This window comes from Malus domestica, chromosome 15 (assembly GCF_042453785.1).
Source record: "Malus domestica chromosome 15, GDT2T_hap1".
Lineage (NCBI taxonomy): Eukaryota > Viridiplantae > Streptophyta > Magnoliopsida > Rosales > Rosaceae > Malus > Malus domestica.
Genome location: NC_091675.1, coordinates 18264316 through 18284026, shown reverse-complemented (window position 1 = coordinate 18284026; position 19711 = coordinate 18264316). Strand labels below are relative to the sequence as shown.

Sequence of the window (19711 nt, the reverse complement as noted above, 5' to 3'; positions counted from 1 at the left end):
TGCAAAGTACCTTGCTTTGCTGTATGGAAAAGCCAAATTATGCCAACCTATGATGATGACTGCTCAAGAAGCTAGCCGGCATTGCCGCCTCATGCCAAATGTAGAACAAGAGTTAATACAATTATACAACTCACGAGTATTGCCACTTGATTGGCTTGGCAACACAAATTACATATATGAATTTATAGATTAATTTATTAAATTTATGTTTTTCATATCACAAATATATTCTCATGGTCACCAGGTGATCAAGAAATGCATAATCACTCAATTTTGATCTCAACTCTTAACAATAAAATTAAAAGTGAGCGACCATGAATTATTCGTTACGGAACAGTCACGAGGGCGTTCTATATATAATGTTGTAAAGGGCAAAAACAAACAATGAAAACCCAGAAAGGTGAACAAATTAAGGAGCTTAAGTTGCATTAAAGGGAAATCATGAGAAAGTTGAGGAGGAGTGTGCAAGTCCCACATACAAATGGGCCTAATGAGAACGACCAAGAAAAGCCACCGACTGCACTGCACAAAATTATTTATAGCAGCAGGTAAAGAGAGAAGGTCCTTTTCTGCTCTGCTTTGAGACAGCAAAGCACTTCACGGTCTCCAATCCCATCAAGGCAACAATGTTTTTCCCTCCAACAATGATGGTACCTCTTAATTTAAGCAACCCTAATCCTCACATTTTGAAACCACCTAACCTATTATGTTATCATTAGTTCGTCTCCATTTTCTAAATATTGTCCGGTGACAGTAAGAAACTTAGAGTTCAAATAATTAAGAATTGTTAGTTTTGCAGTGACTCTAAGAAAATTGTAGCTCAAGTAATTAAGAGTTGTAAGTTTTGCGTCCGAAATTTTTAAGCGGATCGATTTCTATGTATCATAGTATCCAACGTACATTCTATTACTTGTGTCTGGGACAAGCCTACAAAGCATGTGCAGCAACAACAAAAGTTTGGTCGAAATGTAGAGCAACATGTGAAATGAGCCCGCACTTGTTTCTTTTTCCCCTTTATAAAAACATCTTCTTTAGATGGTTTAAGATCAAGGTTTGTTGTAGCTTTTAGTATCACTAAAGAATTAGAAGGAAAAAAAAAAGGCAATAATGCAAATTTTCTTAAGTTATTTGTTTACAAACATATAAATACAACAACAACAACAACCGTATCTTTGTGGAATCGGCTGTATGAATTTTAAAACGTCATTGCATTCAGTTTTGCACCAAATTCAAAATTTGTACACATGGTAACAGTAAGAGGAGAATTTGAAGTCATTCGATCCTTTTTATGTTGTAACATACAAGAAGTAATGGTACAAGAATGGTTCGTAAAATCAACTACGAAATGGACGATGCTACAAACGAACCTCATAAAACAATACAAGTTTTGTAAAATAACTACTAACTAACTATTCAACTGCATGACGTAGAATGAAGCCGGCAGGATCCTGTTACTTAGATAGAACCGGAACTCACTGATTGAACGCTGGAGTAAAGGGATGCATCCGCTTCCCGTTTAGGAGTATATCTCAATGTGGTTCAAATGTAATTTTCCAACTGTTGGACATACCTCAAAAGATTACTTATGCTTGCAAAGATTTTGATCTTTGGACTTTGAAAAACTTTTAGCAAACAGCCGCAAGCGCTCCATGACATTTTGGATTTTCTCGGAAATTGCACTGTACAGATGTTTTTGCGCTGCCTCGTCCAAACCACCAGGGCAGGTGCTTGGCCATCCTCGAGTAGAATGTGATGTATTACGAGACAGAGAGGTTGCCATCCGCCTCATTTCAGGAAGGTCCAATTCCATTGGCTCGCCAACTATTATCTTAATGCGCTTATTCCATAACGGAAACGGAGGCCTTTTACCACGAAAAAACTTCTCAGGCATCACCTGGAAATTTAAATAGTAGCAAATGGGAAATGAGCAATGTTGAACAAATGGGTCGCAAAAGATCTGTATTGGTAAAGTTAAAATAACCAAAAACAAAAGATGATCACAAAAATGTAAGTTGATACGTATTTTTACTTTCTGTGTAAATGGATAAACGATAAAGTTATGCGATATGAATAGCTCCAGTTAACTACATCATTGTGCAGGACTTACAAAGAGTAAGACATGCATAACGAAAAGTGGACAAAATCATTGAATAGCACAGCAGAAGTTCATGATATCAGCAAATTTAACTAGATCTTCTGGTGCACCTTAGGTAATGTCAACATATGTAATAAACCATACGTCAGTAGTGCAATTTTTTCATGACATATTGAATGCATAACAGAAACAGTTTTAACTGCCAAATCCATAAGCTTTTTAGGCACACTGAAATTCTAATATCCCCAAAAAGATGTAAAGCTGAAATTTTCTACAACGATATTCTGTGAAGCAATCATTCCCAAAACCACACAGCTAGCCATTTGGATGTCAGGTTACAATGTTATGGCTAAAGTTTTCAGTCAATTGATTGGAACCTGAATACAAATGACAAAGAGTATGTTGGATAGAGAGAGACAACGAAATGGAAGTCAGAATCAATCAAGGACCATCGTGTTAAATGGATGAAACTAATACCCAGGTTCACGTCATACATCTCATAAGGAATTGAAAAAGAATATTCAATCAGACAGCTTGTGATACTGTTGTAAATAATGCATTGTTAAGAAAACATGTCAGAGTCGCATTTCGTTAGGAAGAGTTTGGGGTTGGGGGGGGGTGTCCATCTTTAGCACTAAAATCTAATAGCAATCTAGTCAAAATCTTAAAAGAAACAAATGTCAAGATAAAGAGGAAGAATCCTAAGAAAAGAAAATTACCTGTTCAAACCCAGTATGAACAATTGGCAAAACTATAGGGGTTACAGGAGCACGAGCAATGAGACTAGCAGCCCCCCACTTCAATCGTCTTATAGGTGCATCTTCCTGGTATACTTTTCCTTCAGGAAATGTATGCAACTGCCCATCAGAGATCCAAAAGTTTGAATTTAAATAACTAAAGCTTTCACATAGATATACACTTTACAGCACAAGTAAACAACTTTTTCAAAATTACTTGAGTCTATAAGGTAACATTCCATTTCACAAACTACAACTGAAGAAGGCATCAGCCCCAAAAGTTCCAAACTTTACATAAAAAACTCAGGTGAGTGATATCTACAGCACGACATATGTCATCGAATTCAGCACATTCACAGTCTAAGGAACAATGATTCAATATCTCCCACAAGTGCTCAGTAAGTGAAACTAGACTGACCCATTAAGCAGAAACTAGAACAGTTAACATAAGATTAAGAAGTGATTACCCATGAACCTTCACTCAATCTCTCAAGAGCTTCGTTCATGTGTTCTTGATAAATGCCGCCACCCCGCGTAATTGGAATGCACTTCCCTGACCAAATCAGCACATCAAAAACAAATCCCACCTCGAAAAAACAGATACAATGTGCAAAAACCCCCAAATCAAACAAAGAAATGAAACCAAATTCAACTTACCAAGTCTGAAGAAGTAAGAAAACACTGAATTTTTGAAGCAGATGTCCTCGGCGGCCAAAACCCACCTCGCCAAATTCGCATCAGTGCTGGGGAACCCCTTGAAACCCCACAAAAAGGGGTCGTCCATGGTGGACATGTGGTTGCTGACAGTGACGAGTGGGACCCCATTAGGCCGAGACCGGACCAGACGGAGAAGGGTGTCGGCATTGTGGACGGTGGTGGAGTTGAGGAGGGAGACGACGACCTTCGCCAGACCCCCCACCGCCGTGATCACCATCTTCCTCGGAATGCCGCCCATGTAATCGGACCGGGCAGCCCATTCCATGATTCTTCGACCCATGATTTGGTTCAGCACCGGTTCAGGGATCGAATTGGCGGGATTTCGAACGCTGCATAGTTGATTAGATTTGGCGGAAAGGGGAGCAGGATGTGTTGATTTCGTTTGTGATTTGCTGTGGGCGTGTGAGGTTTGTTCTAGTGGAACTGGTGAGGAAGCTTCATCTTGGGCCTAATGGGCCTCTCCTAATTTTATTGATTGGGCCTTTACGTAGAAGATCAGCTTGTGTTCCTAGAAAATGGAGAAGTTTAACTAATTTCGAATTGCAATTGCAATTGGTAGACTCCACCTCTGCAATATTTTGCAAATATCATTAACGAAATCAGCTTCAGGGCTTCATTCAACTTCAATGGATTTCATTCGTTTTGTGAGTTGAATTCGAATTTGATTCTGTGGTGTATGTTTGGCTGGCAAGACAGTGAAAGCAAGTGAGAGCAAACGAGAGAAAATTGAAGGATAAGGAGAGCACCGAGCGAAAAAAGATGGTCTGTTTAATGTAGGGGAATGCCGAATTGGAGTGTTGGGCTACAAGTGTGATGCTATATTTCTAACTGGAATAGCTACAGGAGGTTGATTTGTCATTTTAAATTACTTTATGCTAATGTCAGGTAAAACTAACGGAGTCCTAACAGAAAAAGCTTTGTGAAATGATTTTAAAATGGTAGGGAGTGTTTGTGATACGTGCAAAACATGAAGGAATTTTGTGAAAACACAAAAATTTCAAGGGTTTGTATGTAATTAGACCGTAGTACTAAATGACTCGATTCTAGATGATTTAGTAAACAATTTTTAACATAAACTTAATTTTGATTCATCTTCAATTCAATTATATAGAAAATAAACGAGTCATTAGCGTTCTCCTAATGGATTTTTTTTTTAATTTTTTGTTAAAGATATGCAAAATATTCCCCCTTTTCATCCATTTGATTGCAATAAAAGTTCAAATATTTTCTTCCTTCTTTGGACGTGCAACGTGGAGTAGCATGTAGTGCCCACGATTTATTGTCAATAAGGTAAAAAAAGGAAGAAATAAACCTAAAGCCACGCGAAGAATCCAGAAACCAAATAAAAAAGCTCACACGCATATGGCAGACTTGTGCATTTCCCAGTCCTCCCTTTTCCTCCTACGCCCCAAAATCGGAGCTTTCCACAACACCGCCATTTCTCTTCCCCTCGCTGGCGGCGGAGCTAGGAGCCTGCAGCACAACAGCAATCTCACCTTTCACGGATTCGGAGCATCTCGCGGTTTGAGCTACACCACGTCGATTCAAAGGCTTGGAGTGGTTTCCGACACCAAAACTACCACCATATTCACTGTTGATTCGGGAATCAAGGATATCGGTATCGAACCGGTTGCCGGCGGCGGAGACGGTGGGGGTGATTTTGGCGGTAGGGGAGGCGGCGGCGGCGGAGGGGGTGGAGGTGGAGGTGATAATAGTGAGGGTAAAGGGGAGGGCGAGGAGGGACCTGAAGAGATCAAGAAGAAAGGGATGTCGATGTCTCAGAAACTAACCCTAGGATATGCTGCCCTTGTTGGAGGTAATCAATCAAATTCCTTTGCTTTCGAATCGTTAACGTCTTTGATTAGCTTGTAAATAATAAAGTTAACGTCTTTGATTAGCTTGTAAAATATAAAGTTAACATCTTTGATTATCTTGTAAAATGTAAAGTTAACATCTTTGGTTAGCTTGTAAAATTTAAAGTTAACATCCTTGATTATCTTGTAAAATTGATTAGGAAGGTAGATAATAGTTAGATTTTTCCTGTGGGGTTGTTGCGATTGTTGCTAAATTTTGTGTCTAGGCCTTGAGTTGTGCTTGTAATGTCAAAGGGAGTAAAGCATTTCGTGTTTGATGTCGAATAGTATAACGGTTGGTTTCCGATTTATTGGTGATCTCTGATCCGGCTACGGAGTTATGGATTCTGGTTGTAATGTGTATTTGCAAGTTTATAGGTGATTTTTAGTAGCGTTGCAATATAGGTCGGGTTATAGATATGGTTGGTTCCCATAGGAAGACTTTTTGTGTTTGCAAGTTCGAAGTTTTTTTAACTGGTCTACAATTTTTTCTTTTAGTTCGAGAAGCTTTACAGTCCAGTATCTTCCAAATGTCACTAAGTCTTTCGTACTCGAGGTACCTGCTTAGTTTTAAACTTCCAGTTAGCTTCTTGTGTCCCAAGACAACAATCCTGGGAATCAAATAATTATCTCATGGATAGCAATTATCCCTAGGAACATATCAGTTTATTGATGTCCCGTTGCTTTTTTGACAGTGGGTGGCCTTATGGGCTTTTTGAAGAGTGGCAGCCAGAAGTCACTGTTGGCAGGGGGAATATCAGCGGCCTTACTCTTTTATGTTTCTACTGAGCTTCCCGTAAGACCAGTGTTTGCATCATCTATCGGGCTTGGTAAGTGATCGTCGCAATCATCTCATGTACTTATGTTGATAGTTGCTGCAGTAGTTGATTGGTAGATTATGTTTGCTTGACATATTTCAATTGTCTGATGCCGCAGAGTACGGACAATTCTTGGATTATCCCTTTTTGCTCTTTGCAAGTGCAGTTGAATTTCTTGATTTTGTTCAACCTTAACTAATTTACCAAATTTCATTTTCTCCTACCTCCAGGGTTGTCTGCTGCCCTCCTAGCAGTGATGGGTTCTCGTTTCAAGAAGTCAGGGAAGGTCTTTCCAGCCGGCGTTGTATCACTTGTGTCGCTTGTAATGACCGGTGGCTACTTACATGGAATTCTGCGTAGCGCACACTGAAAACGCAGAATGTAAGTTAGACGGTAATAAATGTGAGTTTACCGTATGGTATTTTGGATCTTTCTTTGTGTTGTAATATGTGGTGCTTGAAACTTCATATGTTTTATCGACGATTACTCGCTGTTAATTTTATATGCTTCCCTCATCTGCTTGTGCATGTGTTTCCTTCCAGTATTTCCTATTATTCCAGAGGAAAAGAGGCAGTTTGTTGGCTGTGAAAATTGCTTGTGGTTGAATTCTACATTGCCTAACCTCGTGGATAAGAATTTCTTGTTTAGATCGTGGCTGAACCGCTCGAGTGGGGACTCATACAGTACAAGTTCCCACCGGAACTTTAGTTTGAGGTTCAGCCACCGTGCCTAACTCTGCAAATTTGGTTCCAACACTAACTGCCGAATCGAGGTCGATTGATATACATTTCGGGTGCCATAGAATGCAAAGCCAAGACAGCGGTGTTCAAACTGGGATTTATTATAACAAGCAGCTTCATGTTCATCACACGACCAAGGGAACACAAATAGTTTGTCATTTGTTATAGTCAAGTCTACAATGTAATATAACGAATACAATCGAACCGCCTCGGCATAAACAGGGGTAACAAGTTCACAAATTCTTCGTCACCAATCAAACACGGAATTCATCGTTGACCACCAATCTGTCATTCAGGGTTGGTTTTCTGTTTCAATCGACGGATGATTTATACACGCGCGGACCCGATTGCACGAACGGGCAATTTAAACACAACAGTCACTCGTTAAATGTCGTCTTTGCGAAATTACTACACATATGCTGAGACATAAAATAGGATAGAATCATAGAAGTTCAAGCTGGCTAGGCAACCGAACTTGGTTGAGTTTCTTCCTGAACCATGGCAGATTGTTTGAAGCAACCCACACCCGGAGAAGCGTTATTGCTCGGATTAGTTTTTGAGCTGTCGTCCATCGGTGTTGCTGGCGAAGTAGGATATGGACTGTTGCTGACCAACCTGCAAGAATGAACAAAGAACAATAAAAACACAGTAATCGATGTGTAAACTGAGATGGCCACGGTGACAAAATGAAAACCCATCACAGGATTTGGAAAGGGGTACCTGTCACGTCGCTTCTCCAGGAAGCGCTGAAGAGAGTGTCTCCTTGCAATGGGAAACCCTGAACCAACAGAAACAATGAAGTGGGAACCATGAAGCCATCATTAATAATCTCGTTAAGGAATTTACAATTATTGCATCCACGTTACTACGTCTTGGGTGAAGTATTGAATTCTTACCAGCTTCCAATTTGCTGGTGGAACTCTTCTGATCAGGGTAGGGCTGGACAACTGGTGAACCAGGAGCAGAAGAGTTTTGCAGCGAGGACGACCCTGTACGAACCAGTGGACTTGGAGGACCGCTTGTCGCAGTATTCTTCACATCACTGGTCTTCTTATCAGCAGCAGCAGCAGCAATAAGCATAAGTTCACGAACCTATTACGCATTTAAGTGCATCAGTACAGAAATACTCAAGTATGTAAATGACAGAGTGAGATGCATATTGCTTAATGCTTACGTTATTTTAAGGACAGAAAAGAACCTACCTTTTCTGCAGTAATTGCGTCAAACACACTAACGCTCCCTGCATAGAAGATGGTAAGCTGAGCCGGAGCAGGACTGGTAATGTTTAGTGCAGATGGTCCTTTCCTGGCACTCAAACATAAAGAACAACGACAAACCAAATTTCATGTGAGCCTAAGAAAGTGCAAGGCAAGGCTAAAAGAACTTTTGACAAGTAGAAGCACTTTTGACTACTTTTGTCAAAAAAAACTTAAAATTGTCTCTAGGTCATTGAAGCTCATTTTAACGAACACTTGAATTTTATAAAAAAATTGATGTTTTTTTGGGGAAGAACTGCCAAGTTGCCAAACCAAGTCGGACGCGCATTTAACTCTTCCAAAAGCAGCCAAGTTCATAAAAGCACTTCTAGCAGATGCGCTTTTGACAGAAGCAAACAAGCCCCAAATCTAGAGTTGCAGTTAAAAGAAACAGAATTACATAATAACCAAATCTGCTATATATTCTGCCTTAATTTCTTGTTTCCAAAACAGAAAGCACCACAAAGATCCAATTTCCTGCCAACCCAAAATTATGAAGCACAGTGGTGGAAAGAAGTTGAGCCTTGCATGACAGCATGAATTCAAACCCATCGATGGCTATTCTAATACCTAATCTAACAAAATCTATCGTTTGACAAAAAATAAAATAAAATTATGAAGCATAAACACAATCTACCAGCATCATAAAACTAACAAGCCAGATCAAAAACTAAATCACATTAATTTTTCCAAACTGCTACCCAACAAACTAAACAACGTTGGAAAATCCGATGGAAAACAAACATGAACAGTACTACTCTGAAAATTGCAACCGCGGGGGCACACAAATCCAAATTGACCTTATCTAAAACCAGATAATTACAACTAGTGCAGCTGAAATTTCTTGTCTTTTGCAATAAAACCCCCAATAATTCACAAAATAAATATCTTGTTCCAAACCACAGAAACAAAATCCTCCTAAACCCAAATTTCAGTCAAAGATTGACCCTTTCTTTCCAAACCCTTTCATACCCATAATTCGTAGCGAACCCAAATTCGAAGTCACCCTTCTCGTAGTTTAAATTAATTAGAATATCGCTCGAATCAAAAAAGGGAAGAAAAAAAAAACCCAACAAAAATAAGTTTCTAAATTTGCAATTTATTCATAAATTTGAGATCACCTGATGTTCTGCAGATCATCCTCTGTCTGGTTTGGCTTGTTTTGGGCAACCATTTCTTTCTCCATCTCTGAAAGCTTCAGATCACAACCAACTTCTGCTTTTTCCTCCATTTCTTTTTCCTCACAGTTTGTTGCTTGCTTCACAACTTTCACAGAAACTATAGAGAAGCACAAAACAAATCATAAAAAAGGCCGCGTCTTCCGGTGGCCGACTCAACCTCTCTCTCAATTATTAATTAATTTTCACCATGTTTTTTTTAATTTCCCCACGTGTTTAAAGTCCAGATGCTTTCCCACAATTCAAAACGTTAACGACAATGCCCTGGCGATTGGAGTGTGCTATACGTCGCCGTTGATGTTATCGTGACCACATACGATCGTGTGGTCACAAATATGTTTCTACTTTCTAATGATGTGTATTGATGGGAAATGTTCCCAGTGAGGTTAAATGTGGACCTGATCCGTTAATCCGATTCGATCCGATATGTTAATATTAGTATTTGGGTGAATGTTTAACGAGTTGGGTCGTTAATAACGGGTCACTTTGAGTCAACCCATTAGACCCGTTAGTTGAGGATGTTTTAATAATAATAATTGTTAACGGGTGACTCGTTAGCTTAACAGGTCGGGTTCGAGTGACCAGTTAGTTTAACAGGTTAGGTTCGGATGACCCATTAACTTAACGAGTCGGATTGAACTCAACCCAAACCCAATAAACCCGACCTATTTACAGATCTAATGAAATGCTTGAATATATTGGGTTATTGCTTTCTTGGGGAAAAATCTTACCGATGTATAAAATGTTATTTACTTGAGATATGCTACGAGATATCTTTTAAAAGTAAAACTTTTTATAGAATTTTCGACATTTCATGTTTTTTGCATAATATTTTATAATATTAACACGAAAAATATGCAAAAAACATGAAGTGACAAAAAGTTCATAAAGAGTCTCATACTTTTGAGAGTCTCTTTAGCATTTATTTACTTTGTTTTTTCTTACTTCTTTTAACTTGAACATTCACTTTATTATAAACCATCTTAGATTTTGAAATTGACACTTAAAAAAAGTTATTTTAAAGCTAATTTGACTTGCGTTACCTTATCCATCTTGTTAAGAAAAAAAACGGCTAGAGTAAGAAATAGTAAATGCAAATTACAGACGGAATTTAAAAAACTCATTTAAACCAGTCTAATCCGTAGCTTCTTATTCACTAAAAAAATTAAAGAAAAAATATCCTCTTTAAGAGTGTAAATGTGTTTTTTACCTAGTGCCAATAACATCATAATGTACTTTTAATGATTTGATTAGAACTATTTGCAGTCAAATCACGTTCTTTATTTAAAAGTTGAATTTTAACTGAAAAAATTAAAAATTATTTTAAGAGCTCTCTAAAAAAAATTATAGTAAGCGTGACGCTTTTAGTCGATCTCATTAATCTCTATCACCTAACAAGAACAAAACAATTTTAATCACATGTTATAATTTGCAAAAGATCAATTATCATTTGAAAATTAATAATGAATCTGCAGATGATCTGCACCGTCCAACACGTTGACTGTTCTGGACGGTTGTGATTATTTAACATTTATCTCTCAAATTTAATCCTTTGAAACTAAAGTAAAAGAAAGGAAAAGAAAAAAACCCGGAAGCCAAACTCGGCGGGTAACCCGAAATCTGCCGGGTAAAGAAAAATCCGAGTGAAAAGAAAAATGGAGGTGCTCGGAGCTCGATGGTGGAGGAAGTCATGAAAATTGAAGATTGACTCGGTCTGTATAAAAAATCGATCCACAATTTGCACGCGAGTGAATGGAGCCTCCGTCGTTCCAAGAAGCTCCGCGCTGCGACGTCTGCAAATGCAGCTTTAACGCTTTCAGGCGACGGGTACCCATCTCTCTCTCGACGATTTTTTCTTTTCTTTTAGAAAGTAATGGAATTTGATTAATTTAGGAGTACCCTTTTATTTCATTTCTCTTTCATATCGAATCCAGAAGGATCCCTTTACATAATTTCCACTGCCATGGCTTCCCATGCTTTATTGGGATCTCAAAGTTTAGAGTTTTAGTTAAAATTTTCCCAATTGGGTAAGATCAGAGCTGAAAATTTGATATTTATGCCCATGATGCTTCTTTTCTGATGATCTAAAACTGGGATTTTTTTTTTCCAATTGGTATTATTGATTGATCATCTTGCTGCAAGATACAACCTTCGAATCCAACTTAAGCATTCAGCATTTCTTGTTTGTGATTGTCACAAGCAACTTTAGAGTTAATGAACCCAAATGCTAATAAGTTATAACTAAAGTTACTATTTTTGGAGTAGTTTATTCAGCGCAGTTGATGCGCTTTAGCTTATGATTTATGCAGCATCATTGCCGGTCTTGTGGGCGGACGTTGTGCCACGAACACTCGGCAAACCAAATGGTGAGTTTGTTTTCCTTAAAGCTTTGTTTATCTTTGCAGCAAAGCTTCCAATTGATGAACTTTTAATGAGTGATCGTGTTTTTGCAATCTCAGGCTTTACCACAGTTTGGCATTTATTCACCCGTTAGAGTTTGCAGTGAATGTTTCAATGACTCCTCTCGGTAAATTACTCCTCATTGAACTTTTTACAATGCACATACTTCTATACATGCTTGTTCAATTGTATATTATATCTGTTTTGGCGTTTTTCATTCATCCTATCCATTATAAATCTAAGGGTAATGCTAGGGAGACTATCTATTTGAACAAAATTTTATAAATTAAATGACGTGGTTGTTGATAATTGGATTATTACTCAAGTGTTGATTAACGTGCTTATTTCCTATTGGTGACATCACATGGTTTGCAAATTTGGTCAAAAAAATTGGTCTACCTAGCATTATTCTAAATATATATTGTCTGTCTGTGATGTTTGTGAGTTCTTGCTGTCACTGCTAGAGTTGATTGATGATGGAAATGACTCACTGGTTGCAGCCTGAAGACTCTTGAAATCCTATTTTTTGAAAACTTAATTGATCTTGTTGAGCTAAGCTTGCAAACAACCAATTTAAGCAGTCGACGACTAGAAATAGAAACTCAAGAGAAGTTGCCACAGATGGCAACTCCCGGTAGAAAGCTACAGTTTGGGTTACATCTCATTCCTTTGGTTCTAAAGGTGGCATTTATTTCTTTCATTAAACATTCAAGGGCTACTGGTCTGTTAAGTAGTTGGTAATAAAATATTACTAAGCCTTCAGAGTTAGCTGTAATGGAATCATGGAAAGGAAATCCCCTTTCAGTGTTTGGGTTTCTCCAGGGGTGATGGTGCTTTAGTGGCAATAATTGGCTAACGAACCTGAAAAGGATCATGCTGGTGTACTCATTTGTATATCATATTTACATATGGAGATTCATGCCATGCCTTCCTCTAGTGTGTGTAGTTGTTCATGTACACTTGTACTTCTTACTCTTTCCTTTTGCCCTACTGCTCAAAAAGTATGCTTCGTGAAGAATGCTGAGCACTTTACAAGCTTCCACCCTATTCCGTGTTCCATTCTGATATTGTTAACTTTCGTAATAATGCCTACATATGCTACCCCACGCCAAACTGCTATGGTTGGGAGTCATCTTCTCCTTTGCTCTTCTTCTCTCAGTTATTTTTCCTTTTATTTTCTTTGAAAAAAAAAAAAAGAAAAATCTTTTCTACCATTAGGTGATTTTGGATTTTGTTTTTGCACAGAACTACCAAAGGTGACGGACAAGCTTCTTCAGATGGAATTGATGATGTAACAGCTTCAGTTTCTAGATTGGACATTGATGCAGATGTAGATCCAAAGGCTGAACCAACTGTACAGTGTCAGCCTGTGTCAGCCATTTCAGACTGCAAGTGTGGAATGCCCTTATGTATTTGTGAAGCGCCAGCACCATCCGTGGATGCAGCTCCCTTGCAGGTATAAATTTTCCATTTCTTTGGACGTTTGTTCTGCACCTTGTATTTGTCTCAAGGTCATATTTTTGTTCGTGGCAGAGCAAAACCATGTCCACCTCTGCTCCTCGACCGACTCCAAAACCGAAGAAGACAGAAACTGCTTTAAAACCCAAAGCTTCCACGTCTAACAGCAAGCAGAGGTTGGTTGCCTCTAGGTTTTTGTTTGCCATATCTGAAACTCCTGGCCTGACGTAATGGATAATATTGATAGTTGAATCTTGATTTACTATGTGATTTCTGTGTGATAAGTTCACAATGTAGACGTGCAGTTCTATTCAGAAATTGTAGCCATTCTATAATGGCCATTCCATCCACTTGTTTCTGTAAACTTTAATTCATTGATGTTGGTAAACAACATTTTTTTTGCATTATGCTTAACTGTAGACTGGCAATGTGGGATGTTGGTGCCAAAGTACACTGTGTATGGTCTGTAATTATTTTTATAAACTTTGCAGTTCTGTCTTCAATCTTGGTCAAGCGAACAACGGAATTTCTGATAAAACCCAGACAGATTATGAAGCCAATGGGGAGGTATAACTTTTAAGTTTTCTATTTAGTCACCAAAGGTACAGTCATGCAGAAGAAATTTAGTTGCTCTAGATTATGACTTCTTTATGTGCATTTTTAGGGTATGAGAGAAGCTATAAAGAATAGTGACGTTGCTGCCGTCAAGAAGCTTCTGAGTGAGGTAACAGCTAGAGTAAAATTAATATCTAAAAAGTGGGTTTTATGTAACACTCTCATTTTGGCAGGGTGTTGATGTGAATTACCATGACAAGCAAGGACTTTCTTTGCTACATTTAGTATGCTCTCTCTCTCTCTGTTGTGTCTGTGCATGTATCAATGGTTCCAGGGCTTATATTTCTTTTTGTGACACTAATGTCAGGCAGCAGTCTTTAATCAAACTGAGATTGTTTTTGCCCTCATGGATGGTGGAGCAAGCCTGGACTACAAGAATGCACAGGGTAATTTTTTTCCCCAGTTTTCTTAGATTTTAATTTGTTGTTGAACTTTATTTTGTAAGGTAGCTAATAAAGATTAACAAGGCATGAATGGGGAATGTCCTGTCGACATAAATTTTTGTGTTTGAATGGTCGAATTGTGCTTCATTTAGCCTAGTTTGTATCTATGTGGTTGTTCTTTTGGTGAATCTCTCCTATCATCTGCCCAAAAGCTGGGATATGAGAGGTGGTGATAATAAGTGCACTTTGCTTCCCGAATACAAGACACCATCATGAGTTGTCTTACCCCTTGCATAAAGGTGCATGTCTTACCAGCGTGGAGCGTACCCCCGTGGAAGTGGGTGCATGCAGCGGGTACCTGTTTAGATGAAGTAACATAAATATCAATGTTGTTTTGTGGAGTCATAGATGAAAGAAAAGTAATATAAGTATCAATGTTGTTCTGTTGAGTCATAGATGAACTTTTTCTTTCGCTCACATTTGGATTATAGCCGATAACACTTTAGTAGCTAGTAGGCAACTTTTGCTCACATACTGCATCATTTGGTCACCACTTGACTGGTTCCTTCTTACATACAGGGGAAACACCATTGGACTGTGCTCCCGCCACTCTCCAATACAAAATGCGACAGAAGATGGAAGAAAATAGAAGACCGTGAGGACTGTATTGAGCGATGTATAACCATTTTTAAGATACGTGTGCAAGTCATTTGTTTCCGCTCGAGAAGTTTTTTTGACAAACTACCTGATGGGTTTCTGTTATATATTGTTATATATGATACGCCTGGCAAAGGGCACAATGCTACATTTTTGGAGTGTCAAGAGATCTCTCCGATGGCATCGGAAATATCAACTTCTGTTTGTGATAGGGGAAAGGGGGGATCACACTAACCTGGGTATTGATGCGAATTATGCAATAAAGTTTTTGCTTTTGTGGCTATGGTATTTGGTATTTGCTGAATCATATGGCATCATAAACTTTGCTCAACTTTTTCTTTGGTAAATGGCTTTAGTCAACTTTTATTGTGACTAGTGAGGATGGAAGCAATAAAGCAACGATCATATGTGGGGTGCATTCTTATCGCTAATTGCAGTGAAAAGTAAAGGGGAATTTGGAAGAACTGTTGTACCTTGGTGGAATGCGACTAGGATATGGTGCATCAAAGGTGGTAATCAAACATGCACATTGCAAAGAGTCATGCTCACGTATCATGAAAAAGCTATTTATCATAAGAAAAAATGTATCCACTTGTGTATTCTTGAATTTCAATAGTAGACTGTAAATGACACAAGAAATCGATATGACAAAGCGATTGTTAGCTACGATGTACGTGAATCTCATTACGCATTAACAGATGTGTGATTGATAGTTCATGTCGTTGACGTAAGTGAGTATTAAAATGCATCGATACACGACTGTCATATGTGTCATCAATGACAATTGCACACACAAGCACTTGTATGGTTGCCAATGGTCAATCTAATTGGGTTGATAGATTTGGGTCTCATAATCTATCAACCACTAGTGATCATGGACGTACATGTCAGTGACTATTAATAATTGTCAACTATTGATGTAAGTTGATTTTACAATGCATCAATGGCTAACAGACAACCATGTAGATGTCAAATACTAAAGTTTGAGTGATTGTCAGTCGTTAATATAAGTGCAGGCCCTTTATCCAAAGGTATTCCCATTTTAGGTCAAAATGGGAACCAATTATGGGACCATTCCACATCGAACTTCAATAATCTGATCTATCTATTTTTTAAGTTGCACTTTACAAATCATTCTTGCAAAATATTAGTCAAATTGAAAATATTTGAGGCATCTGAATGAATTCAAAGAAATCGAAGAGCACTATGTTTTAACAAACATTAAAATTTCATTATGACAATCAAATGAGGACTTACAAAATAAACGGTTCGAATCATTCAAGTTCATTGTATAATGAGTCCCACAACTTGTTTCCAATTTTTAGGAACGGGATCCCCTTCGGACCCAAAGGAATTGAGTCCAATAATCAAATGATCTGAACCATTGAAATTCAATCAAACTGCTACAATTTTTATAACTTTTAGAGGGCAACCCTGTTTGTATCCGTTGGATCAAATTTCAATGACTCGGATCATTTGATGATAGAGTTCAATTTATTTGGATCCGGAGAGAATCCGGTTCCCAATTTTTAAAACATAGAAATCCTTTCGAATTAAGACATTGATATAAGTGAATTAAAAGTAAAATTCCCTTTTAATAAAGGTTCTGATATAAGTGAATTTCACAACAGATCAATGAGTTGACACTTGCCTACCCATCTTATAACACAATTGGTCATCAAAGCAGGTATATAAACAAGGGGCGAAATTAAAAGAAAAAAAAAAAGGGAAAAAAGTTAGTTGTAATCTTATGATCAGATCCACATGCTTTACCTTTAATGATGATGCATTACAAAACCTATATTTTAATTCCACCTACCTAATCTTCTAATTAATCAACAAAACCAAACATAATCCAACCTATTTAAAACCAATGAGCCACCGACCTTTCCAACTGACTCAGAAACGCACAAATCAATCCCCCAATAACGAATCAAACGACAACGGTGACCAGTCAGCCAGTCGGTCACAAAGCATAAAAGCAAACGGGACCCCACACGCATCATCCTTCCACTTCACAACACACAAACCCACCTCTTTATAAAGCAGCTGGATGCCATTGAGCACTTCCCCTTTTCCTCCTCCTTCCTCCTCCTCCCTCCTCCTCCTCTGCTTTTCTTCTCTTCTTCCTCTGCTTGCTCTGCATTTTTCTTCCTTCCTATGGTTTCTTCGCTGCTCGGATTTGATCCGATGGGTTTCTTCGTCTTCGACGACTCGTCCTCGTCGGGCTTGATACTTAGCCACGTACTGTACAAAGCGGCATTTGTAATTGCTTTGATGAGATGGGTTGTGTTCTGGGCGCTCAGATTCAGACAAACACTCTCCTCCTCCTCCGCTTCCTCCACCGCCGAGGAGGGTTTTGATTTCCTACAGGCCGAGTCCGATAAAGAATCTTGCTCCTCTTCTTCCTCCGCTTCTACCCAACTGATCAGGGACTGTCTGATTCAGACCACCTTCGGAGAAATCGCAGACCGGAGAGGGAATTACGGAAGCAACGGCGGCGGCGACTGCGACACGTGCGCGGTGTGCTTGAGCCAGCTGGAGACGGGGGACGAGGTGAGGGAGATGCGGAACTGCTGCCACGTGTTCCACACCGAGTGCATTGACAGGTGGCTCGAGTACAATGATGATCATCATCAGCACCACCATCATGATAATCATGATGAGGATAATCACAAGACTTGCCCGCTCTGCAGGACTCCATTGCTGACGCCATCGCAGATACAGAGCCTGAGCTGGGATCACAGCAGATCGCAGCCCAGCTGGGCCGTTGAGAGACTGCTCTACCTTTTTGGGGATGATCTGGAGTTTTGATTTGTAAAAGTATAATTTTACATTATAGAGCCATTTTGGTTGAGCGAGGTGTTACTGTGTAAATTGTGATTCTTGATTAGTCCAAATTAATAAATAAATAGATATTTGTGAATTATATTATGAGTTAAGTCAGTTGATCGAGTCAAAAATACTAATATGGAATAAAAAATACTAATACGGAATCAATAGTGGGTTAACATGTATTTCTTGATTATTTGGTGACTAGGAGAACATATTTGTTGAAGTTACATAGCTATATTGGAAGAGTATTAATCAAATTTATAAACATGTCAATTTATAAAATGTTCATTAGTAAATTGTTAATCTCATAACTTCAAAATACTTAATCGCACAACTCAAAGTCTCAAACTTTATTCTCTTTAACTCAAAGTACTTGATTTTTAAATTCATGAATTCAATGCTACTCCCTAAAGTCACGCTAAAAGAAAAGAAAAAAAAAATCATAAGGCTCGTAGAGCATGTAACAATTTTTTTAGTAAATATAACATTATATGTATGCGGTTTGGTTTGATTAGTCGATGATTTTTAAAAATTAAAATCATACTGATCTTTGCGAGTTTGTTCATGTGAATCAAATTGACAAAAAAAAAAAAAAAACAAGAATCAAACCATTTGGTTTAGCCAACTCTCCTATATAATTATATCATTGTATTTAAAAAGGGAATTTAACAAAAAGCTCTCAGTACTGTTCATTTTAACGAAAAACCACATTTTTACACTAAAAAGTCAATCATGATACTATTCACTTTACCTTTTATTTTGTTCTTATCGTTAAAACTCAAAGTTTTCAAGTCATTTTCATTAGTTCTCCTATTTAAAAAACTAACCTTTTACAATTAAAAAATAACTAAAGTCTAGCACATTGGCAAAATTATTATAAACTAGTATTTCAATTTGGCAAGGGAAAACATTGGGCTCGTTTGACGTTGGGAGAGCTTGCCCCCTGAATGGGATCCGACCTGGCTCAAGGGATTAGTCATCGTCTACGTGTGGAGAATGCAATGGATTCATCCAAAAAAGTGTTATTCACGCACTTATTTTTATAATGAGTGCATTGACGAGTGATAGTGTGATTTTAGTCATTCAAAATCATTCCAAACGAACCTATTATTTTTTTTATAATTGAAATACTATTCATGTGTTGTAAACAGTAGGTATGTTTTCCCACATGTATACAGTAAAGATTTATATGCTAAATAGTGAAGTTTTTGTAAGTTTTCAAGGTAGTTGGTATATAAATAGAGCACTACAAGTGTTCAAAACATACGGATACAAAAGCAATAAAAGAAGAAAGATAAGTTAGAATATTTTCTGCATTCTCCTATTTCTCTTTTACCTGCAATCATTCTGTTATAGTTAATAAACAAAACAGTGTGATACATTACATCCGTTTTGCTCTCGCTCTTAGCAAATGTTATTTCTCTAACTTTTGCCTATTTATAATACGTTATCAGCACGACTCTCTAACCCTAAAACATTTCTCATTTCTCTTCGCCGAAAGAAAAAAATGTTTCCTTCAAGGATTTTACTGTTCTTGTGACGACCTGTCCCTAATTTTCATATATAATTTCTCCCCAAGTCTGTAATTTGACGATTATGCCCTTATTGGCAAGTGACGTGGATGTATTCTTATTACTTTCATTTTATTTCTCGCTATCACATTTAAATTGTACACGCTAGTATGAGTCGGCATAGACTTTTAAAATGTAAAAATATCTACTTTGGATATATTTCGATTTCCTTTTACTGTAGGGAATCTAAAATCCTATCCTTTGGATTCCTTTTTTTATCCTACTCGTGCATCCCCTCCATTATTCATCCAACCAATCCCATACACTCTAGCAACCAATCACATCCCATCTTCTCCCTCGTTTCTGTCCACCAATCAGAATCCAAGAGAAAGAAAAAAAAATGAAACTCTCTCTCCCTCCCGTATACTCCATCTTCTCTGCAATGCCATGAACGAGCT

General features: G+C 38.0%; 5 protein-coding genes across 5 annotated transcripts; 3 read left to right on the top strand and 2 right to left on the bottom strand.

Annotated features, from left to right (window-relative positions):
- Positions 1-1248: 1248 nt before the first annotated feature.
- LOC103442659 (N-acylphosphatidylethanolamine synthase-like) lies at positions 1249-4170 on the bottom strand. The gene is made up of 4 exons (XM_008381465.4): positions 3490-4170; positions 3300-3385; positions 2815-2952; positions 1249-1894 (listed from the first exon to the last, which is right to left on the bottom strand). The coding sequence occupies exons 1-4, from the start codon at positions 3827-3829 to the stop codon at positions 1580-1582; spliced, it is 879 nt and encodes a 292-aa protein (XP_008379687.1). The 5' UTR covers positions 3830-4170; the 3' UTR covers positions 1249-1579.
- A 578-nt stretch (positions 4171-4748) lies between these two features.
- On the top strand, positions 4749-6735 carry LOC103442658 (protein FATTY ACID EXPORT 2, chloroplastic-like). The gene is made up of 3 exons (XM_008381464.2): positions 4749-5365; positions 6098-6232; positions 6451-6735. The coding sequence occupies exons 1-3, from the start codon at positions 4912-4914 to the stop codon at positions 6588-6590; spliced, it is 729 nt and encodes a 242-aa protein (XP_008379686.1). The 5' UTR covers positions 4749-4911; the 3' UTR covers positions 6591-6735.
- A 308-nt stretch (positions 6736-7043) lies between these two features.
- Positions 7044-9679, bottom strand: LOC103442657 (protein TIFY 3B-like). Its single transcript, XM_008381463.4, has 5 exons — positions 9338-9679; positions 8163-8265; positions 7857-8052; positions 7681-7738; positions 7044-7575 (listed from the first exon to the last, which is right to left on the bottom strand). Exons 1-5 carry the CDS (start codon positions 9445-9447, stop codon positions 7422-7424), a joined length of 621 nt encoding a protein of 206 aa, XP_008379685.1. The 5' UTR covers positions 9448-9679; the 3' UTR covers positions 7044-7421.
- A 1269-nt stretch (positions 9680-10948) lies between these two features.
- LOC103442656 (vacuolar protein sorting-associated protein 27-like) lies at positions 10949-15190 on the top strand. Its single transcript, XM_008381462.4, has 10 exons — positions 10949-11221; positions 11704-11760; positions 11854-11921; positions 13040-13250; positions 13328-13428; positions 13744-13819; positions 13917-13976; positions 14041-14091; positions 14175-14253; positions 14830-15190. The coding sequence occupies exons 1-10, from the start codon at positions 11147-11149 to the stop codon at positions 14907-14909; spliced, it is 858 nt and encodes a 285-aa protein (XP_008379684.1). The 5' UTR covers positions 10949-11146; the 3' UTR covers positions 14910-15190.
- A 1474-nt stretch (positions 15191-16664) lies between these two features.
- Positions 16665-17836, top strand: LOC103442655 (RING-H2 finger protein ATL65-like). The gene has a single exon (XM_008381461.4). It carries the CDS (start codon positions 17068-17070, stop codon positions 17719-17721), a length of 654 nt encoding a protein of 217 aa, XP_008379683.1. The 5' UTR covers positions 16665-17067; the 3' UTR covers positions 17722-17836.
- The last annotated feature ends 1875 nt before the right edge of the window (positions 17837-19711 follow it).